The 24660-nt window shown below is 35.3% G+C and overlaps 1 protein-coding gene and 1 pseudogene across 6 annotated transcripts in view; both read right to left on the bottom strand.

The window, feature by feature from the left end:
* Positions 1-7349: 7349 nt before the first annotated feature.
* TMEM209 (transmembrane protein 209) overlaps positions 7350-24660 on the bottom strand; it is a 28287-nt gene continuing 10976 nt past the window's right edge. For 5 of the 6 annotated variants that reach the window (XM_010975656.3, XM_064487364.1, XM_010975657.3 and 2 more), the window contains 9 exons: positions 23076-23251; positions 22395-22466; positions 20234-20330; positions 17167-17292; positions 15158-15255; positions 13864-13978; positions 13671-13768; positions 11980-12053; positions 7350-8876 (listed from right to left, as the gene is read on the bottom strand). In XM_010975656.3, coding sequence (XP_010973958.1) covers positions 8822-8876; positions 11980-12053; positions 13671-13768; positions 13864-13978; positions 15158-15255; positions 17167-17292; positions 20234-20330; positions 22395-22466; positions 23076-23251 — 911 coding nt within the window. In that variant the 3' untranslated portion in view covers positions 7350-8821. The remainder of the gene's footprint in view (positions 8877-11979; positions 12054-13670; positions 13769-13863; positions 13979-15157; positions 15256-17166; positions 17293-20233; positions 20331-22394; positions 22467-23075; positions 23252-24660) is intronic. The other variant, XM_064487363.1, reaches the window with a different exon arrangement.
* On the bottom strand, positions 13217-13317 carry LOC116154143 (U2 spliceosomal RNA; annotated as a pseudogene).

Raw genomic sequence — 24660 nt, 5'->3', positions numbered from 1 at the left:
TTTTTTGGTCATTCATGGACATATACACACTCATTGGCACATTTTTTTCTCTGAGTTATCATAACATTTTGTGTATATTTCCCTGTGCTATACAGTGTAATCTTGTTTATCTATTCTACAATTTTGAAATCCCAGTCTATCCCTTCCCACCCTCCACGCCCCTGGTAACCACAAGTCTGTATTCTCTGTCTGTGAGTCTATTTCTGTCCTGTATTTATGCTTTGTTTTTGTTTGTTTTTGTTTTTGTTTTTTAGATTCCACATATGAGCGATCTCATATGGTATTTTTCTTTCTCTTTCTGGCTTACTTCACTTAGAATGACATTCTCCAGGAGCATCCATGTTGCTGCAAATGGCATTATGTTGTTGGTTTTTATGGCTGAGTAGTATTCCATTGTATAAATATACCACATCTTCTTTATCCAGTCACCTGTTGATGGACATTTAGGCTGTTTTCATGTTTTGGCTATTGTAAATAGTGCTGCTATGAACATTGGGGTGCAGGTTTCTGAGTTTTATTTTTGATTGATAACATAGCAGAAGTTTTAAACCTTTAGACTAGGATCTAAAGGACTCAGAAAAACATGCTGTTAGTTGTTATCATTTCACAATAGAAATTTATTTAAGAGTGAACTGGCACATAATGTGCCTTTTAATGTTTAGTTTTTCAAGCAGTAAGATGGGACTAGAGTTCCATCTCTACAGGGAATGCAATTGAGGAGGTCAGATGTTAAGGAAAATCTCAGATACATGCAATGAAGAAGAACTGAGCAGGGTATGGGGGGATGATGAGTGACAGGGGTGCCATTTTAAGGATGGCATGAAAGGGTCTGAGGAGCTGATATCGGAGCAGAGAGCTTAATGAAGACAGGAAGGAGCTGTTACAGATTAGCTGAGGGAAGAGCATTCCAGGAAGAGGGATGCATTCAAGTTGTTTTGCTGAAAGTGGGGATCTCTTAAGATTCAGACTTGTATAATTCCAACTATCTGCTGCTATCTCCGTCTGGATGTCCCAGTAGCAGCTCAAACTCAATGTGTTTAAAATTTCTCTTCTGCACCAAACCAGTTCCCCTTCCTCTGTTTCTGTTATTAGTGCCACTATCTTTGTATCTTCATACCTTCATAATGACATAAACTGAAATCCTGGAGTTGTGTGCAGCAAGTCACCAAGCTGTGACATTTTTCTTCTATAAATGCTCATCAATCTTTTCTGCCACCTCTGAAGTCCAAGCCGTGGATTATGGAAGCAGCCTCCTCACACAATCTTCCTGCCTGCAGCTGCTTCAGCTTCTGTCCATCTTCAGGACTGTGGTCAGTCATCTTCCTTAAGCACTTTGACTTTCTCTGCTCAAAAAGCTTCAGAGTCTGTACAAATAAAGTCTACAATCCTTAGTCCAGTAACTAAGGTCCACCTTTCCTTGCAGTCTCATCTTCCTGTGCTCTTCTAAATACACCTTGGCTTGGGGTTCTTTGCAGTTTTCCAAAGACATCTCTTCCTCTCCAGTCTTCAAGTCTTGATTCCTGCGGCTTCCTTCTCTTACTGAAATTCGATTGCCACCTCTCCCGTGAAGTTTCTCTTCAGCTTCTCACTCAGCAGAGCTTTCTCTGCCTTTGACCTATGAAATCCTATCTGCATCACTTTTTTTACTGGACTTTTTCATTGTAAAAGGAATACAATATTGACAAGAGTTGAAAATGGAAAAACAATCACCTGTATTCCTGTTTCAACAAGTGAGTTTACATTTAGATATTTTTTCTAGTCTTTGGCGATCTGCATGCATATTTTTACATAATTGTAATCATAGTAGACATACAACTTCGATTTGTTTTTATTTCTACCCAACACTTTCCCTATCTTCCCACATAGTCTTTTCAAAGTAGGAGTTTTGAAGAGGTCAAAATAAGTCTGTGTCTCATTCAAGGATGTCTTTCATAGAGTTGAGGTACTACAATTTATTAAACCATTTATCACTGAACATTTGATGGGTTGTTTTTTAGCTATGAGAGAAAAAGTGTATCTTAAGCCTTCTCTGTATTCCTAGCACCTAGAGCAAATTAATTCCATCAGTATTTATTGAATGGATGGATAAATGAACAAATGCACATAACAAAACATAACTATTTCCTAGCCAGAGTATTAATATTTTATATAATAATATTGTTGGGGGGCTTTGCACATTGTGGCAGATTGTATTTTTTAAAAATGGCCAAATCAACATGTCTCATCCCACATGCTGTGAAATAGGACATCCCTCCATTGAGAGGTGGGGGTCTAGGTTCTCTCCCTTTGAAATGATCAGTTCTTTCTTGGGTGTCTTGATCAACAGAATGCAGTGGAAGAAACATGGAACTTTCAAGCTCAGGTTATAAAAGGTAACATGCTGTCTCCACCTCCCCCTCTTTCTCAAGATACTTGTCCTTGGAATTCAGCCACCATGTTATAAGGAAGCCTGGGCCACACGGGGAGGTCATATGTGGGCCTTCTGCCCACATTACCAGTTAGGTCCCCAGTCAACAGCCAGCATCAACCACTAGACACAGGAAGGAGCAGCCCTAAGATGATTCAGCCTTGCCGCCCCACACATTGTGAAGCAGAGAGAAGACATCTCCACCGTGCCTTATCTGAATTCTTGATCCACGGAGGGAGATACTAGAAGATTATTGTTTAGGGGGCAATTTGTTATGCAGGAGTGACTGAAACACACACAGTTAGTCCCATGTTGTATTTCAAAAGGGTTGTACCAAGTTGCAGTGCCACCACCAGGGGAGGGATGCGGCAGACTCACCACAAGCCCATGAGTCCTAGAGTGTGGCCTCTTTGTGGGCCACGCTTACCCCAAACTGCAAATCTCATCTCCCCTTCTCAACTGTAAGCTCCTTGAGGGGATACATCACTGCATTTTTGTTCACAGTTCTTAGCAGACACTTGGCAAATGCTTGTGCATCTGTGTATTTGTTAAAAGTATACATAGCCAGGGTATGCGTTGTCCTGGCCAGGAAGCACAGACTCTGACCGTGGAGTGGACTGAAGTATCTTGGTCTCCTCATCAGAGAAAGCAGATTCCAGAGAAGCAGCTCAGAAAACACATCTTCTAGTCCATTTATACACAAACTTGGAGGAAACTCTATAGTGTTTCCGGGAACATGATAATGGTTTCCTGTAACTGGATCAGAGCATTCCCAGCCCTCATACCTTGCATCCAACCGAATACAGCTCCAGCTGTGAGGGCTTTTAAGATGCCACCAATTTTGCATTCTACTGAGAAACTACTGGCAGATACATATCTAGTTGGCTTTTCTCCTCCAGCCTTGTACATACTCTTTATTATTCAATCAATTTTTACACAGCCCAACGAAAAGGAATGCATGGAAATGTAGAGCGGGTCCTCTGGCCTTCCCTTTTACAATTTTAGATCCATGGCCAGTTGCCAGCTCCTTGCTTTCTTCTCTGCCATACTTCTACTTACCATCCAGGGAGCTCTCCATGGTCTTAGCATGGAAAGCACACTCATCAAAAATGCCAGTCCAAATAAAGAAAATTATTTTTCAAGTGACCTGTGTCTACTTAACCCAATTATTAATTCAGCAAATATTTACTGAACACCTAACATCCACTTGCCCTCAAGGACCTTAAAGAAGCTGCAGTCTAATAGAATCTCCATCATTTACAGGAATTCCGTCCATCCAAGAGACTTGCAGATTCCCTTGGGTATTTGTTCTAGCATTGCCCCACTATTACACCTGCCAGGGTAGGGTCAGGAGAACAAGCCAACCTGTGGGTGGTTGAGTGGACAGGGGGGATATGTGGGGAAACAGAGTTGTCAGGTGGGAAAAAGTAGCAATTTACTCAGAGATACACAGTTTAAATGAAAGATCATTTCTCTGGCTATAAAGAAATCTAGTGTTTTATTTAAGAGACACTGTATTCTAGGATGTGGACTTTGCCTCCAGGTTCTAGCCAAGGCACTTGGTCTAAGTGGAGTCTAACCACCACTTTAAGGTAGTTAACTCCAGGAATTTTCAAGATGGCATCAAAAAAAAAAATTTAAAGCATGATACAGAATATTTAACTGGAAGCAGAGCATTGTACTGAACTTATTTTTAAGGGTGGTTAACTAACTTGAGATGGAAGTCATATAACACCTTTTCAAACCACCAGGTTTCAGGGCCGATGGCTTCAGTTCAGACTTCCTTCTGCCAGGTCTCACTTGCATGAGTTAGCGGAAATACTCCTCTGCCCCTCAGGCTGCGCAGTGGATGATACCCTCCCCATTAGACAACAAGGCGCCTTTCTTTGGAGCTGGAGCTCAGTAAGCTGATGCCTATATTCTGGGCCAAAACTATCACAGAGCTGCCTGATTTCAGTCTACACACCATGTGTTTGAGGAAGAATCATGCCCGGCTGCCGCTCCTAAAAAAACAAGTTTTGCCCCCAACAGAGCATATCACCACCTTCTGACTTTCCTCCTATGGGATGCAGTGCATGAAAGCAGAGTCTGATTCAGGGTTGTTATTTTTTCCTTCTAGTTTAGAAATGGGAAAGGAAGGAGACAGTGTTTCCTTGGTAGACCAGAAAGCCCGGCCTTCAGGATACAAGGGTGGTACTGTCTCTGACTGGGGGATGGCCAGGTCTGGGGTGGGGGAAGGAAAGAGGGAGCAGGAGGCAGATAGAGCTGGGCTAGGACGGTTGGGGCGGGTGTTGAGTGTGTCAAAGCATGAAGATCTGTGTACATCTCAGCACGATCCAAGGATGAGAGCTGCTTTACAATGCCAAAAGGGCCATTTCCTAGTTTTACACTAGTATTATTTTGAAAGACTTTTTAAAGCCATTTTTTTCCCTTACCTGAAAGCACTGTCTTCCTCTATTTTCGTTCAGCTTCTCAATAGCTTCTCAATGATCTCTGAGGTATGAAGAGTATTTTTATCTTATAATCAGAAATCACAGTGTAAAAGGGTACTTGCCCCGCCCCAAAAGTGACAGAGCTCAGTCCTCCCAAGTCTCAGCCCATTCAGGCCAGTGGTCCTTCTAGCCAGACTGACTGTGGAATATTCATTTTGTTGTTCATCCACAACAGTGCCTGGGGTTGTTTGCATGTGACTTTGTTACACAATCTCTTTGAGGTCACTGCTGTCCTTGGTGGACAGGGCTCTGGGTGCACACGAGGCTGTTCTCCATATCTATCCTGCTGTACTGGACTCTCTTCCCTAACCCTAACTGAGGTGCCACCCTCTGTAGAATCCATAACCTGTCCCCCAGATCAGTGTGGTTCATTCAGTGTGGAAATGGAATTACTGATGACCATCCAGGGATCAAATTAGAGATGTGGCTCAAAGCTAGTACCTGACAATCCTGCAGCTCAGCAGGGAAAGGCCATTGGCATACACCATGAGACGTGGCAATGTCAGCAGGGACCAAGAAACAGATGCTGAATGTGCAAACCCCTCTCAGGCAGACATGCTTCCACACAGACCCTTCCCAAAAGCGTTCCTGCCAGAGATCCTAGCCCTCTGCTTATCCTCCTGCACTTCTGGCTCTACCTAATCTGGGGACAGCAGTGACTGAAGCCACCTGGAGGGATGGGTGAGCCAGCTAGCCTCTCTCAGCCCCTCATAGCGGAAACTGCAGCATCTGGGACAATGTGCTGCTGCTAAATGCAACGACTTCACCCCAGGTCACTAATAAAGACACCCAATAATACATGGAATTGGCTGTCTTTTTCCTAATGCCTACCCTTTTCAGGCAGAGCCCCCTGCTGCAGCTCTTTAGGCCTGAGACTGTTTCCTCCTCCTTAGGCCTAGCCACAAAAGGAAAGTCAGTATGCCTGGCTGCTAAAAAAGGTGTCCTAGAAAGAGAACTCAAGCCTTTTCTAAAAGGTAGCTTTAGCCATCGTCAAGTCTTCCTGAACAGCAGCACAGCTCAGACTAGTAAAAAAATCTCAGGTCTTGTATGAGGATGAGACAAGCTATGAGGACTCACCATTAGAGACTAAAAGTCACTTCTGAATTCATTCATATGGCTACTAAGTGTCAAAAAAGGGGCACAGATCTAATCACCCTGGGGGAGAAATGACTGCCAGCTGGAGTGGTCAGGACCAACTCCAAAAAACAGCAGGTTTAATTACAGCGAAGTCTCAAGGCAGGGGTAGACTGTAGAGGGGGAGGGGGCATCCCCAGAGAGTGATCAGGATGGGAAGGGGTAGCGTGCAGACAGCCCAGCAAGGAGCAGCCTGCACTGGCTAGAGCCAAGGATCCAGGTGGATAAGGCTAGCTTGGGGCCAGATTGTGGAGGGCTTTAAATGTCAGGCCAAGGAACTTATCAGAATGAAATGATCAAACAGGTGTTTTAGAAAGATGAATTGGAAGAGAGTGGGCAGGATGAATTGGAAAATCTAGAAGCATGGCAACAATTAGGAAGCTGTGAGATTAATTAGGCTGTTGTAGTAGTCCTGTGTGAGTTGATAAGGGTGTAAATGAGGACAGTGGCAGCAGGAATGGAAAGGGACAGCTGCAAGAGACATTGTTAAGAAAGAATGGATGAGATTGCTGCCTGATTGGACTGGGGACCCGGGGAGCTCAAGGAATCAAGATGACAGCAGAGTTTTGAGTGTGGGTGACTGGTAGTACAATGAACAGAAAAAGGGATATTAGAAGAGGGAGCTGTTTCAGCAGATGTGAATTCAGTTCCAGACATGGAGAGTGTGCAGGATATCCAAATGGGAATGTCTGACAGGTCACAGGAAATTTAACACTGGGGCTCAGGAGAGACGGTATGGTTGGTGATAAACTTGGGAATCAAATGCAGAGAGGTGATAAATGAACCCATGGAATGGATGAGATCTCTTAGGAAAAGCATATACAGTGAGACAGAGGACCAAAGCCTGTATGGTGGCTCACAGAGAAAAAAATGTAACAATGAATATATACATGTTCATGTATAACTGAAAAATTGTGCTCTACACTGGAATTTGACACAACATTGTAAAATGATTATAAATCAATAAAAAATGTTAAAAAAAAAAGGACCAAAGCCTGACTTTTGAGGAATGCCAGCATGTAAAGGATTTATACTACAAAGCTGAGTTTAGAAGTGCTACCTACATGCAACATGTCTTCACCATTAAAGTATCAGTTTAAAGTATATATGAGCCTGAGAAAGCCGAGCAACACAGCATTTTTGTCTCAGTAGGAACTAAATGATAAACACCTAAATATGACCATAAAACAGAAGTAAAGGCTGATATTCATAGAGAAAAAAAGAATAAGTGATGCAATGAACATAATCTAGAAGATTAGTGGGTTTGGTCCAACAAGGATGAGTCAAGTAAAGCAAAGAAAAATTTGTGAGAAATATACTATAAATGCCATTTAATTAGAGAAAAATAGGTATTTACTCATTTTAACACAAGGACCAAAAAATTTACCATATCTGCAGTGCACTGTCTTCCTGAAGTATGAATTCAAACTAATTCATCAAAATATTTTTAATAAAAGCTACATTAAAGTATATGCTGGCTCAAACATTTGTGAAGACAAGTTAATACACAAAAGCTAACCAGAGTATAGTAACCCACACCAGCTTTAGCATGCAAACAAAATACCTTTTCTTTTTTAGTGTGTATCCCTTATCTTTTTACATGAAATGTTTACTATATATTGCATTTTTTGACACTTACAAACTCTGAAATGGTAGGCTTAGATTTTAATATGTTCTTATATTTAACATGTTTATTACTTCTTCTAAAATATCATAACAAACAAATTTAACATATATCAAAAGCAATTGAAAGACAGGAACTTTCTTTCCTTTGGACATCAGATTTTTAAAAAACAGGAACAGGATTTAAAAATTATACAAAATGAGCTGCATATGTAATACTGACATGCAATTATTCAGAAGATACTGGTTTTAGCTGCTTCCAGGTAATGGAAGCAGTCTCTAATGTCAACCCAGAAAATACATGCAATTGCTAGCTAGCCTCAGAGATACTACATACACATGTTAAAAAAAAAAAAAAAAAAGATGGAGAGGCAAGCAAAACTTAGAAACTCGATCATTTCTTACTTTTCAGATATTTTGAATATATCTAAAAAAATTACCAGATAAGATATCATATGATCTTAAAGAAAGGAACTCTTAATACAGTATTAAGGAACAGTGAAATTGAGTTATTAAGGCCAAAGCAATAGTTTTCTTGATGACTTCAGCCTCTTAGATAAGACCCAGATAGTTTCATTCTGTCAGCTAAATTTAATCCAACAGTTGACTTTTTAAATGCTAATACTGTCAAACCTCTTTCAATAATATTTTAAATACACACACAAACTAATATATTATTTAGAAGTTTACCTCATTTCTTTAAGTATGGGTCTTGGGCTGATCTGCCGAACACTGGGGAAATACAAAATAAATTAGCAATTTGCTTGTTTCTTTTTAAGTATCTTTACTAAATAACTCAATTAAAAAACAATTTTTGTGGGAAGAATCAGGTGGATGATTCTTATTTGGGGGTTATAATAAAGAAGGACTCGTGATTAAGGGGGAACTGCACTGTTGTGGGTCAACAAAAATCTGAAGGGTTGTAGTTTTGTAGGCAACTGAAAAATCTGAAATGATAAAAAACTGAAGGTACTGCTTCTTGGTGTAGAAGACATAGGACACACTTTCACAAAGAAGTTTCATAATAGCTAATTTTTCATTAAATCTATAGCCTGTAACATACACATATGTATCTTATTTCAGAAGAGGCAGTGACTCAAAGATGCTTAGATTTAACTTCTGATTCAGTCAAATAAAGTCCAAATGTTTGGAATTAAATAACCCACTACTCGCCAAAAATCCATAAAATGTTCACACCGGATAGACCAAGATTAACTCTCCTACAAAGAGAAAAAAGAAAAGTTTTAGTGGAATTGGTTGCCAAGCATTTAAGGTCTTTTTTCCCAAATAACTAAAACAAGAGTCTTTACAAGGAATACATGTTTAATATGATATTTAACACTTTTCTGCAATAAGTTATGTAACACATGGTTTATCAGGTGAATTCTAGTAACAGTAATTACTTTCTTAACTGTGCTTAAAACCCAAATTTAGAATAAATGGATTTATGGAGTGTTGAAAATTAGTTTTTTCAGTGGACCCCAAGAACTATTACTACAGATAGTCAGCAGAAAAATTTTAGGAAGTAAGATTAAAGTAAAGGTATTGATAAATTTTAAAAATGGAGGCTACAGAGATGCCAGGCCTCTTAGACAATCTTACATACTTGACTTGAATTAGGAGTTTTCTAATGAATAGAAATGCTTTAAAAAATCTGCATATGAGTATTAATACAGCTTACACTAAACCACACTGCATATGACAAAAAGAAAAATCTACTTCTATTTCAGGGAAGAATATAACTGTATTCAAAGTATGAGGGGAGGAGAAGAGGGCCATAAAGATAAATTACTCATCTAACAAAATAAATCAACCTACAATGTCCAAGTCTGAGGAATCAATGGAGAGCTGCATACTTCCATTACCTGGAACTGCGGGAGTATTAACATCAGAAAAAAAAGCTACAAGAATTTCAAATGGCTGCTTCTGGGAAGCGGGCTTGGGAATACTGGGAACTGCTTATTTCTGTCATGAACTTTTAGCACAATGTGGCTTTTAAAATTAAGAGTATGCATTAATTTTGATAACATTTTTTAAAAAGTTACCAAAAATGCCCTTCAAAAAAGGTCATTTCATCAACTGTGTTTCCCCATTTCTTCACATCCTCACCAACACTGCAAATGATAAATCTCAATCTGATAGGAAAAAAATGTTTTAATTTTGGCTTGCTTGTGTATGAAGCTAAATAAACATCCTTTCATGTTTATTAACCATCTGCACAACATTTTTCTATGAAAAGTCTTTCATGTCTGATTATTTTCTATATTTTAATTTTCTAATTAACTTATATATACTCTTTATATATGATGGGTATTAACTTGGGTTTGCTCTATGTGTTGCAACTATAATGCTTTGTATCAGCTTGTCATTTAGCTTTAAACTTTATGGTGTCTTTTGCTGAACAGGACACTTAAATTACTATGTAGTCAATTCTGTCTAAATTTTTTTCACTTTTGGAAGTAAAACATTTACCTCTTTCCAGTAACACACAAATATGTGGCACTGAATTGATAATGTATTTGGATCAATCTGCTGCTTTATAGACATGATTCCAAATGGACTATATTTGAGCCACTTGTTTATTTCCTTTAAGGTATAGAAGAGTAGTTTTTAACTATTTGATTATTCAAAAATGCATTAAAAAGATTAATCAATCATATTTTAAAAGATTATTTCAAAGTTTTTTCCCTTGATTAAAAAAAATCCCAAATAAATAAAACATGTATTAGTTTTAGTCTAAAGTATCTCACTTTCCACATGTAAGTTGATCTATCAGAGAAGAAAAGCACTTTAAAATTATATCAATTTTTTGGCCTCTGAATAATTACTGCCCCACTAAGTACTTTTAAAGATTTTACGTTTTTATGCATATAACAAACTATGTATGGCACTCAACACAAGCTTCATGCTATCATGACAAATCACTTATGCATCAAATATCAATTTGGATTTTTAGAGGAAAAGATAAATTTTCAATTAAACCCCAAAATTCATTATTTATTTAATACATTTCTAAATTCATTCTTCACTTCAAAACAGCCTTCCAGAAACACTGTTAAGAATTACAAAACAATATATTTATAGCAAATTCTACCTTTCTAATATATGCATATTTATAACTAAATACTGCTAGAAAATTCAGAGGGAAAAAATCTGTATTTATTGACACAGAAGAATATCCAAGATATGCCATAAGATTAAAAAGCAGGTCACAGAGAAAAACGTTTGAGCACAACATATTTTTAAACAAAATGAAAAATAGCAACAAAATCAACTTTTCTCAGAAAGTAGTCTGGAAACAAACCAGAAACTGTTAACACATTGGGCACCTCGAGGGAGTGGGATTAAGAGAGCTGATCAGAGGGGAACTTTCAATTTCTAGTTTATACACTGCTGTATTGTTTAAATTTAAATATTGTTTAAACATTTCTATATTAAGCATGCATCATTTTTATAATTAAAAAAAAAAAAAAGAGGCACCATAGCTTAGATGCCTGACAAAAGTGAATTTCCTATTTAATCTTTCTTACATTAAAAAAATATGATCAAAAAAGCTGATAAATGTTAATAAATTTGTTTATGTCTTTTAAAATCCTTTCAGGAATGGACTCCTGATGTTTCCTACTCAGTCCTTCCCTTTATGTTATTTTAGCTTTAGGTTACTTAGTGCAGGCAGAGCTGGACCCAGAACCCAGATTTCAGACTCCCAGACCTTGTATTACCAGCTTCCCCAGCATTAGCTGGGATCCACTTACTTCCAATACTATTTGAAGCACTAAAATTTCAAATCACCAAAATGACAAAGACAGCAGTTTTGAAATTATTTTAACGGTATGTGAGCTTCATTACTAAGTATTTAGAATAAAAGTAAACAACTTCAACTGACCATTTCCCCACTCCAGTGAACAATATTATGGACTGGGTGCTGACTCAGTCTCTCTGGAAGTGTAAACATTTTGCAGAAGGCTCTGTGGCTCACATGGAATGGCTTGAATAAAAATAGGACTCCGGCTGCTTTTTTTTTTTTTTTTTTAAATTTTAAAGTGGCAAGAGCTTGATGTATCAGTCGTTCCTCTGGGGGACACAACTGTAAAGTCAATGATGTGGTCCAACTGCCTTTTTATCAATAGGGAAATGGAGGTCTCTAGGAACCAATGGAGTTGCTCAAGATGGCAGAGCTGAGCTACTACTACAAGCCGTATCTCTTATTGTTCAATCCACAGTTTTTTTCAGTATGTGATGCTGCATTCCGCAGAATCTTAACATAGGAAGAAAAACAGTAAATAAATTAAGTACTTGTATTTTTAAAGCATAAATACCTACCCAAGCATTCCTGACTCTTTGGTCTTTATGATGTAAAGGAACATTAACAATGTATGAAACATATTATTTCGGCCCTGGAACAAAGACAAAAAAGATAGCAAGATTTAAACCAAACCAAAGATTTGGCCTGACAGGTGAATGTGGAGCCTATCAATTTACACTCTACTAAATCAGAATTCCACATATTCAGACTTTCATCCATTCATTAAACAAAGTGTCTACTTTTGTGCTACGAAGTAGGAATATTGTGGCGAGTAAGACAGAGAGGATCCATACAATCGAGGAGCTTAAAGTCTAGTAAGAAAGGCAGAAAGTAAACTCAGAATTAAAAATAAAGTGTGATGAATGTTACGAGAGAGGAGGAGGTATAGAGGGCTGTGGGAAAACATGCATTAAACCCTGACTGGTGAGGCAGGCAATGTCTCCCTGAGAGAAAGATCTTTGAGATCTGAAAGATGAGCAGAAATAAACACATTGGGAAGTTCCCACACACTGGGAGCAGCATTTATGAAGGCCTGGAAGGGAGCTATTCTGAAGTTGGTGCCCCTATGTTCTACATACTAAAAATGCTCTATTGCAAAAATTAACAGCATAAACAAAAGTGCTGGAATTAAAAAACCTTTAATCACACTTCAAAATACATTATGTAAGTAACATGTTAAATGTAAATTAATTTTATCTACAAGGGACTACAAGGCAGCATTTTGCTGGCACTAAAATCAAACTACTGTATGTAATATTTGGTCTGAAATAGCTCCTAATACAGATTTTCAATTGAATGATTGAAACTTAAATGGCCCCAAATAATCACACTTACAAAGTTGAAATATTAAAGTTAAAAAAAAGTCTTTCCTGGGTATCTGATGGAGTGGAAAACATAGTATATAAATATAGTAAATGTATAATTTCTTAGTAAAGATGTTGGCAACAAAAATAACTACAAAGGTCATCAACAGAATGGATATTTTTAATCAAGAGTAAAATACCTGGACAAGTGCAAACTGGTACAATAATCTTTTTTATAAAGTAATTTGATAATGTATTTTATTAACCTCGAAAATATTCCATAATCTAAACTTCTACTTTTGGACTTCAGACTAAAGAAATCACCCAAAATGCAGACAGCTATATGCATAAATATAAAAATTTAGCAGTACTTATGATAATGAAGGATAAGAAACATTCAAAATGCCCAAATATACGGAAGTGGTTGAATAAATTATGTTACAATCTTATGATGAAGTTTTAAAAATACCCATTAAAAAGTATTTTTATGAAGACTTAAACTGATAGGAACAGATACTACACTTGATCTTAGCCAAAAGGCCGAGAGGTGATTATGAAGACTTTTAAAGGCATGGAAAATTGTTATAAAGTTAATTTTTAAAAGATATGAAACTACACGAATAATATGATTTCACCCCATAAAAAAGTACAGAGAAAGACCAAAAAGAAATTTACCAAAAACCAATACACCAAAATGTTAACAATAGCTTCCTCTAAATAATGGAATAACGAGTGATTTTTCTTCCTTTTTTTCATGCTTTTCTAAATTAGATATAAAAGTAACACATTTTCCCTAATTTAAAAAGTTTACCTATTCCACAAATAAGAGTCTCTAATTTTAAAAATATTATCAAAGCAAGTCATCCATGACATTCTGTAATAGCAACTTCTACATTTAGAAGTACCTTTGGAAGATTGTAGGCATGACGCTGGTAGATTAGCTCATAATGGGGAGGGTTGACAGCACTCTGATAAATGCAAAAAACATTCTCATTTGTCACATCTGTAAAGGAAATATGCTACATTAGAAACAAAACAAAATCACTATATGTATTTCATGTGAAAAGCTCAACTCATTCTTTCACAAGAGGTTTATACCTGGTTTATTTGGTGTCTGAACGAAGTGCTGAGAAGTAAATGTCTTTCCATCAGGGTATTTAGGATGTGGAGGCAATCTGGAATCAAGGTAGGTGCAAAACACATGCATGATGATCTGAAGATGAGGAAACAAATTTTCAAAGTCAGCATGAAAATCTATCAAGTATGTAGGACTTTCAAAACATCTGTTTATAATGAATGCGATTTTTAAATTTTTCCCTAAAGAAAGAATTAGCAAAAATGCTTTCAAGTGGTTATATTTGTAAGGTGAAATTTATAAAATGAAAAAAGAGATATTCCTAGTTTTCTGTTAAGTGGATCATTCACACCCATAGTTAATTAACAGCAAAATCAAGACAAAATACATTACATTCAATTCTCAATTCTCTTAAAACTTCATTTTCACACATAAGTCATAAAAAAAAACATAACTTTGAAAAACTCTTAAATGCTCAAAATCTTTATAGTCTTTGATCTCATAAATCTAATTCTAGCAATCTTTCTAAAGCCATAATCCCAAAGAAAGAAGCATGCCTTATGTTATTCCTTGCAATATTATTAAAGGTAGAAAAACAGAAAAAAAAAGAAAAAAGAAAAAAAAGAAAAAGAAAAACAGAAATTTCTGCTTCTACTACATATGCCCTAAACTTTTAAGTCCAATATAGGAGAAAAGTTAAATGACAGTGTGTAATAATGAAAATACTTAAACACTGGAAAGTGAAAAATAGCAGGATACAAAATTTTTCATGAGATGATTATAGCTATGACAAAAATATTAAAAAATAGCACAATCTAAGTAAAGGGGAAAAAAAAGAAAAAAATACACCAAAATATTAACAGTGGTTGGGTTAAGAAGATGGCACAATTTCAATTTTTTAATTTCTACACTGGTTTCTAAATTGTTTCTTTTTCAGTTTTATATATATATATATATTTATTCTTTTTCAGATTCTTTTCCATTATAGGTTGTTACAAGACATTGAATATAGTTCCCTGTGCTATACATTAGGTCCTTGTTGTTTATCTATTTTATTTATTTATTTTCTTTTTGAAAAAACTTTACTAAAGTATACTCGGTTTACAATGATATGTTAGTTTCTGATGTACAGCATGGTGATTCAGTTATATATATATTCCTTTTCATATTCTTTTTCATAATAGGCTATTACAAGGTATTGAATATAGATCCTCTAAATTGTTGTTGATACTTATATTTGTAATGGAAAAATAAAAACACATAAACCTAATACGAAAAATGTTAAACATAAAAAACAAAATAAAACTGGGGACTTACAGCAGAATCAGTGGGCAAGTCTGTATCCCACTTGCGGCCTTTGAAGTCTCCACCTCTATTCCACCGAAATGAGCTCATACAGCCTCCTTGAGAAAGTTCTGTAGCAAGAAAGGCGAAATTAAAAAAGCTAAGAATACACAAAAGAGAAGAAAAAAAGGCTAAGGGGTTACAATACAGAAAGCATATCATCTTAAAAACCTGATCAAAACATGTGCACAAAAAAATAGAAGATATAAAAGACTAATTTAAATAGTACCATGAAAAAAGAATCAGATAAATCCAAAATGTGAGACAAGACTACTATTCTGGATTCTTAAAAAAGCCAATGTCAATTTGACACAACATTGTAAAATGACTATAACTCAATAAAAAAATGTTAAAAAAAAAAAGCCAATGTCACGTGGGGAAAAAAAGGTGGCAGAACTGTTCTAGACAAAGAGACCGAAAAAAGGATAAAACAACACAATATAATGTGTGAATGTCAACTCTATCCTGGTTAGGAATAAGAAGGGTGTATAACATTCTTTGGAAAATAGGGAAATTTGAATATAAACTATGTATCAGATGATACTATATAGAAATATTATTAATTCAGAAGGTCTCATAATTGTGTTACGGTTATGTAGGGAAGTGTTACTTTAGGAACTCGCGTGCTGAACTCGCGTGCTGAAAAGCAATGATGTGTGCAATGATAGAGCAAAAAAAAGGTATGTGTTCATATGAGGAGAAAGAGAATCAAATATGGCAAAATGTCCCTAAGTGTTCAATCTAGAAGGCCATATAGTGTTTGTTGTATTTTTAAAACTTGTACAATTTGATATATAAAACTTTATATGTATATATACTTTGTATATACGTGCACACACATATACTTTTTCTGGATATATAAATATTTTGCTGTCTATGAGGCAATCTTGCCAAAAACTGCAACCTGAATTTACAGGAAATACACAGGATAGAGGATCATTTAAAAATACACCATGGGGATGCATTCAGCAAAATTCACACCATGGGAAACTCTACAGGACAAACAATCCAGTTTTTTCAACAAATAAGTTGCAAAGAAAAAAAAAAAAAAGGATGGATGGGAAAACTACAGCTTAAAAGAAACTTAAAATATATTAACCAATCACAACATGTGATAACATTTTAATCCCAATTTAAACAAACAACACCACAAACAGTAACAATACATTTTATGAGACTGGGTGTTACGTACAAGAGGTTTGTGCATACTGTTGTGTCTAGTTTTAAGTATGTTTGAATTCTCCTTATATAAAAAGTCCTTTAAAATGTAATGATAAATGCTTATTCCTGAACCACAGCCCAAACCTAGAAGAGTAGAGAATCTTCAAATTAAGAGTAAAGAGTAATCTTCAAATTAAGATTTATGATAAATCTAAAGAGTGAAATACTATTTCTAAAACTTGTTTTAGTGATGAGAACATTTTACCAAGTTTATTCAAATAAAAGTAGGAAGGCATAAAGAGTATGTGGGAGTATCAGGGAGGCTAAATCTCCTGATTCCCAAGTCAGTCTTCTCAGAAGATTGTATTCCCTCCCAAATAATCAGAATATAACAGAAATATAAAGAAACAACATATTAAACAAGAATTATAAAAACTGAAAGAAATAAGGATTGGCACGCTGAAATTATGAAGAATGTCACTGTGGTACCTATTTTTGGTAGTTTAAGATAGAAAATGAGTGGAATATTCATGTGAGCCCATTTAGCTCATATTTGGGTTTTCCTATATAGAATAGTTAATGTATTCAAGGGTAACTACATTATTTTGACAATTCTTAAGCATATAAAATATAAAACCCAAAAGTTGTTCAAGTATAAGCCTAATGAAGCCATAATTAAATATATATTTATAAAGTATAAGATCATACTTAGTGAAACTTACACTTTTTTCAAAGAATTTCTTCCTTGTTATCTTTATTTATAAAATCTCAGAGTAGTGAAAAAGTTCTCATTTTTTTCCCCTCTTCAAATCAATAGTTACCTTTGATCCTTTCAAACAAGTATTCCTGATTTGGTGTGAGGTCTAGATACTGCACGATTGTATTCAGAGTTGGAATGAGTGGAGCTTTGACCAGAGCAGCCTGTTTCAGGCTAGTAATACTAGCCTCTGTTAATATTAAAACACACAGAACACAGATTATTCTTCATGTGGATCTCTGAAAAATTTCAAATGTTCTTCCCTCAACAGATGTTGAAGGAATAAACAAAAGCAATGACAGCTTATCTTAACAATCTGCATTACCTACTCTATCTACAATTTATCTTATCATTTCTGGCAAACTGGCCAGATTTACACATAAACACACACACATATACACATACACACTCCCAAAACAGTCAAGTCCATTTTGGCAGATCTCTAAACAATTAATAGATTTTTGTGGGTTATACATAAAAAGATACATGATAGCTCTCAAACTCAGGTTGAATTCAAAGTTGTCCATTATGCCAGTGACAAGTGAAAACTTAATACAATACTGATTTCTTTCATCGTATCATGAAAGACAATTATCCAAAGAAATTAATAAGCCAACAGAAATTTTCAGGATGTCCAACCTTATTAGTAATACCCAATGTTGGGAAAAAGGCTTTCTTACATGTGACATGGTTGCTAGAATATAAACTGGTATAAGCTGTTTGAAGGATTATGTACATTAAAAACCTTAATATATTTATGCCTATTAAACTAACAACTTCACTTCTAAGAAATTATCCTAAAGAAATAATCATAAATGCACACAAAGTTTTAGGTAAAAAGACGTTTACTCACAGCATTATTAATAACAATAAAGGGTAAAGTTTCTAAATCTTAGATAATAAAGGTCAGTTAAATATATTACATATATAAAAAAGAAAGTCTAACCATAAAAATAGTACTGAAGAATATTTAACAAAATAGAAAAAATGGAGGGAAAAAGCACGTAACAAAGTAGTATGATCACAGTTTAATTAAAAATATATACATATACATGTACCATGTACCCTATTTCCTCAATTCCTAAATATACACTTTTCACATTAATATCCTTAAATAATGGTATAACTTACAATTGATACATATAGCTAGTATCATAGTATTTTTCTCCAAAAAAGAACAATTGATTGTGACTTAAAATTGACTGATTGTGGTTATTTCTGGAAGCAGAAATCATGGGTAATGTCCTTTGTGTATTTCTGTACTTTCTAAATTTTTCACAATGAACCCATACATATTGCTTTTGTAGTGATAAAACAGTGTTGTTCTTTTTTAAAAGCACATCACACTGCTAAAATGTTGCGAAAGATACATATTTTTACGACTTATAAAGAAAGCTCAAAATGGATAAGCATAGGTTCAAATAACATTACCAAGCCCTGGAGTAACCATTCTGACTTTGCAGTCAGAGAGCTCTGGCCTCAAATCACTGCTCTGTGTCACTGGGTAAGTTACTTAACCCGTCTAAGTCTTAGTAGCCTGATCCATAAACTGGGGCACTAGCATCTGTAGTGTTGTGTACACTGCATATAAAACATCTGGATACTCAATAAACATACTTTAGCAATGTACAATTCTATTCTTAGTCCAGAAAATAAAGACTGATAAAAAGATACCTAAAGTGGAAACTTAATGTGCAATATTTCAAAGAGAAATTTATTCTCTAGAAAGAGCTGGTTGACTAAAATATTCTTTATATATTTTGGAACCTAATTACTTAACACTAAATAAGTTATAACACATATGTATTTTAGGTGAATTATATTTCACAAAATCTTAACAGTTTTATTTTTAGCAAGTAAGTTGAAAATAGATGATTTTAAGTTAGTATTTAGTCTATTTTTTATACTTTGTACAACTTTGTAACTAATATCTAGTAAGACTTGTATCTTGAATATATAAAGAACACCTACAACTCAATAATAAAAAGACAAGTAACCCAACTTAAAAATGGGTAAAAGGTGGGGGGGAGGGTCTAGCTCAAGTGGCAGAGTGCATGCTTAGCATGTATGAGGTCCTGGGTTCAATCCCCAGTACCTCCTCTAAAAATAAAGAAATAAATAAACCTAATTACCTCCCCCTACACACACACACACAAAACGGGTAAAAGGGGAAAAAAATGGGTAAAGGATCTGAAAAGATATTTCTCCTAAGAAGACACAGGAACAGCCCAATAAATGAAAAGATGCTCAACTTCATTAGCCATCAGGGAAATGTAAACTAAAACCACAATGAGATGTCGTTTCATGTCCATTAGGGTAACTATAATCAAAAAGATAGATAATAACAATATTGGCAAGGTTGTAAGAAGCTGGAACCCTCACACACTGCAGGTGGGAATGTAAAATGGTGCAACTGCTTTAGAAAACAGTCTGGCAATTCCTCAAAAGTTAAACATGGAGTTATCATATGGCTCAGCAATTCCACTCCTAGGTAATACCCAAGAGAAATTATAATATATATTCACACAAACACTTGTACACAACTGCTTGTATAATTAATAATAGCCAAAAGAGTGAAAACAACCCAAATGTCAATAAACTGATTAATGGGTAAACAAAATATAGATCCAAAAAATGGGATATTATTTGGCAATAAAAAGAAATGAAATACTGATAAATGCTACAACGTGGGTGAACCCTGAAAACATTATGTTAAGTGAGAGAAGCCAGTCACAAAGGACAACATATTGTATGATGCCAGTTAGATGAAATATACAGCAGAACAGGCCTAACTATAGAGACAGAAAGCAGACTGGTAGTTGCCTAGGCCTGGGGAATGGGTGGTGGTAGGAAACAGGTATGCAGGGTTTCTTTTTTGGGTGATGAAATAGTCTAAACTTGATTGTGGTGATGGCTGCATAACTTAAACCTTTCAATTATAGACTTTACATAGGTGAACTGTATGTGTCTCAATAAAATGGTTACATATTTTTAAAAAGCTATAAGGTAGACATTTAGTTTTTTTCCCTTTACCTCAGGATAACAAAGGATGTTGTTAGATAGCCCATTACAAGAAATTCTCCACTTGGCAGATTGAAGGAACTCAAATGCTGGGCTCTATCTTCACATACCTCCTATTTGAAGCTCTGGACAACCCATTCGCCTCATCTGTGTGCTGACAGACTCAATCTCTTGTACAAGCGGCACTAATATTGTCTCATTGATCCACTAGGAAGAAATGAAGTCAAGATTTCACACACCCAATTCTAAAGCATATCTCTATTTTCATGAAACTTTTTTACTGTCTTATACTTGAAATATTAACAGAGTGTAGTAGAAGAGAATGGAAGTAGCAGCTAGCTGAAGTCTAGAGAGTTAAGCAAATATGCTATCGGGGTGTCAGTTAACTAAGTTATATCCTTAAGTCACATGCCTGTTTTTTTCTGAAGAAGATGTAAAACTTTCAGTTACATGTTAAGTTTTTCTTAAATTCTTCTTTCTACGAATATTATACTTAGCTAATAGGATCATCTTCAGTTTACATCTCCAGGGTAATTATTTACACATTTATGCATGTAATATTTATACTGGCTTGTGATTAGTAAAATAGTTTTAAAAACTAACATAACTGATCAACTCTTAGCAGATTCACCAAATTCCCTAACCATGTGGAAAACATATTTATTATATTTACAATAGTTTGTGACTATTATAATATTGCTTCAGGACTAGACATTTCAAATGCCACTTTGCATGGCTAATATCAGACTAATTCTGGGATGTGAAGACTGTCCAAGGAAACACCCCAACTGGTTTGTGTGTTGTGTGTTTTGTCTGTGTGTTCACAGCAACTTCAACCACCATTTCTGGTTCCACGCTTCTGTTTAACCACAAAATAGAAGGATGAAAAAAGCTTCAGATGAAATATAAGTCTATATAATTACTTATAAAATTTTTTGAATTAAAAAAAAACCTCTGAAAATGGGAAGTTTTCTGTAATCCATTTAGCAAGAAATTTGATATACTGGCAAGACCTGAACTGAATGGCTATGAAGCTATTTTAGACTTTATCCTACTTAGTGAGACTATTCATTTGCTTTGAAATATTAATGTGGTTGATTACTGAGTACTAACTAGACTCTGCTAGTATATTACAAAATATATAGTAAATGCATACTGCTTTAAAAAAAATCTAAAAAACTCTAAATTTCAGAACACTGTGGCCTAAGGAATTCAGATAAGGGATTGTGCTTGTATTTCTTCTAAGCTAATACTCCTGACCAAGACTTCATATTTTAAATATAATAGTATTTTTAGATAAGTCTGCAAGTGTAAAAAGGAAGTACCGTTCTAGGACATCATTTCACTCGGTCATTCTTCCAACATTTATTAAATGTATCCTACTTGTTAGCCACTCTTAGGCTGCAATAAAATTATCTACAGGGTCCAGGAGAGAGATCTAGGCCTCATTCCCAGAAAGCCAACCAGGTTTCTGGTTTGAGAAAGCAGGCTGCTATTACCATCACTCCCTCTTGATATCCTATTTAGATTATAGGAGAAGAATACAAAAGGAGTACAAGTGATTTCAATATATTCCTATAAAACGTAGAGTGATGGGTGAGTGCTGAAGGATCAAACAGTGAAAGCGGCAGCCACCACAGCATCCGAACGGGGCTCCCTGCAGTGGAGGAGGGGCCGATCTGCCCCCTGGAACCTGGGACTCAGGGCACCACAGAGAAGGGAAGAGGCAGGGTTGAACCAAGGGAACTCACTCACTCCGTATATCGAGAGCTGGCCTTGCCAACCTCCAGGCCAAAGATTAGCGGGTTCTCTAGAAAAACTGAAGAAATTGATATATTCTGAAATAATTTCAAGTGTACGTTATCTTCTCTAACTTGGAAGTTTTCTCAGGGTAAGCACCTTGCTTTTGTCTCCCTCACATTTCTATAGACACATAACAGGCTCTGACAGCAAAGCTCTTTGAAAAGTAAAGTTGAGAGGTTGGGAAAGGGAAGATCTTAATAACTAAATACATTGTTCCTTTATCCACTCAAAATACGTGGACTTGCTAAAAATATGGAGGTGAGAAAACTCCCATGAAGACAGACACCATAAGGTACATGTCATATTTATCTTGATATATATACCACTGTTATTACACTTTTAAATAATAACTAGTTCTGATATTTTAACTAATAATTAACACCTCTAATATTCTAATTGATATTCTAATAACATATTTCGTATATTAAGAGGCACTAATATTGTCCAAAGAGTAATGTCATAACTTACATTTCTGAACTTAGCTGTCCATGAATCCATATGATCAAGAAGTTGTCTATTCATAGTCACTCTTGCCCAAACCTATTAAAAATATGTTTAAAATGAACAATCAGTGAGGAAAAATCTTGCCAGCTATCAGTCATTCCTTCTTCCACCCTCAAAAATATTTGGAATACTTTGGAAAAAACTTCACAAACATCAATATTGATCTAATTACTATGTGGTAATTTGTATTACTCAGTTAGTTGCTATTCATGCACATATATATTTTTAAAATTCCTTACATTGGTATGTTCAAAGAATATTCTTGTTTTTAAGAACAAAATTAAAATCCTATAGTAGGTATTAAACTGATGAAGTTACAGACTGTCAAATGTTCTAATCCAAATGTATTTTAAGAGCAAGAGTCTTGTGTATGTTAAGTACAGATACTTGAGATAATCTTTTTATAAATGAATGAAGAAAAATGTTTTAGGCAGGACACTCATGTCAATGTCATAAAGAGTAAAACATGCAATAAAATTCAGTTTTAGGTACACAAAGTTAGATAGGAGCCTTTCCATTGTTTAATGTGTGCCAGATTTATGTTTCTAATCAGTAAAAGTGATTACAAAAAAAAGTTTCAGAAATAGAAGGCTTTCTAACAATCTGTAAATCATAAATATCAAGTCATTTTTATTTTCCATTTACCTCCTCTGCAGCTTGTTTAGAACTGAGATCGGCTTCATCTTTGTTAGCACATGGGGCCTGCGACCTACAGGCAAGCTGATACTGAAACTTCTTTAAAGTTTGTGCATAATCCCCCACAGAACGACTGTAGTTCCAGAAAGTAGGGCTGGCAGAAGGTGAAGTAGAATCTGGGCTCCCTACAATGATTAATTTAAAGAATATCAGTGAGTTGTAGGAATTTTGATACCTGGAGCTGGTACATGAACGCTGGGTGTCTAGGAACCTAGACAGTGGCAATCAGGGAAGACAAAGCCTTCCCGCTCCACCCCAATATTATCTGTTCTTTAGAGAACATGGACTGCTTGTGCTAAAGATTAAAAAGAATGCTTTCTGAGCAGCATCAATTTAAGAGCCATAATCTCTAACTGGTTGTGTTTATTTTTGTTGTAAAATTAAGCTTGTTTCATTCAAATGATTTAGTGAGAAACAAAAGACAAATTTCTTCAGGAAATAAATAGGCTAAGCAGTTCTAGCTTGAATTTTTAGAAGCTCTTTCTGAATGGGATAACTAAAGCCTCCTATTAATAAACTACTCTTTTTGGCTGGCAGCTAAACTCACTCTTCCCTGTGCTACGTACGCCATGCTCCATTTATTGCCTGTAGTAATTCTTGTGTTGTACTAAAAGAGACCATCTGCTGATTACACTTCTAAATTTATAAACTTACTTTTAGGAAATGTAAATAGTTACATTTAGGGACTTAATCCTATAGCGGCAACTACCAGAACACTTTTCCCACTTTAAAGTTATAGTTTGTCTCTTTTTCCAAATTGAATCTGAGCTCCTTGAGGGCAGGGAGTAATTTTTTCCCCTAGCATCTAGCACAGTACCTGAATAAACAGCAAATTTTCAATGACAAGTATATGATACTTATGAAGAGCTTATGTTTTCGTACTTTAACTGAAATAAAAAATATCAATTGATATTTCATACCCACACACAAAAATTACAAATAGAAACTAATTTTTTGGCCTAGCAGAAATTTTAAAATAAATCACTATAAAATAATAAAGTTGCTTTTCTTGTGATGTTTATAGGCACAAAGGATGAGAAACCATGAAAGGGATATATGGCAGCATTACAAGTCACAGCATCAAAACCTTGAAGGTTTGCCTGTCATGTGCTAGTAGCGCTGGTGAAAGTATGTTTCATGCTGGTAAAAAAAAATAATAATAATTACGTATAGTAAAGAAGTATCACACTTGGTGTAAACAATTTTCAAGTAGGACTTTTGGCAAAATTGACTTACAGGAATGAATTAATGTTAAGAAGTTTTAAACAAGCACAAATGATTCAATAAATAGGGAACAGAAAAGGAAGGTAAGTGACATGGTCATAATAGAACACAAAGTTTATCCTATTTTGATTAATTATTTTGACTATTAACTTCAAAAATGAGAATCAAGCTGAGAAAAATTAAAACAAGAAAAATTTCAAGGAAGACTGGCTTTAGATGATAAAAGAAGTTTACACAGATGATAGAAATAAGTTTTAATATTTGTTGTACATCAGCTGAAGTCCAAGGAAAATATATATAGCAAGAAGTG

This window comes from Camelus dromedarius, chromosome 7, assembly GCF_036321535.1.
Source record: "Camelus dromedarius isolate mCamDro1 chromosome 7, mCamDro1.pat, whole genome shotgun sequence".
NCBI classification, from domain to species: Eukaryota; Metazoa; Chordata; class Mammalia; order Artiodactyla; family Camelidae; genus Camelus; species Camelus dromedarius.
The sequence above is the reverse complement of the archived record's forward strand: the minus strand, read 5'-3'. Positions and strand labels throughout refer to the sequence as shown.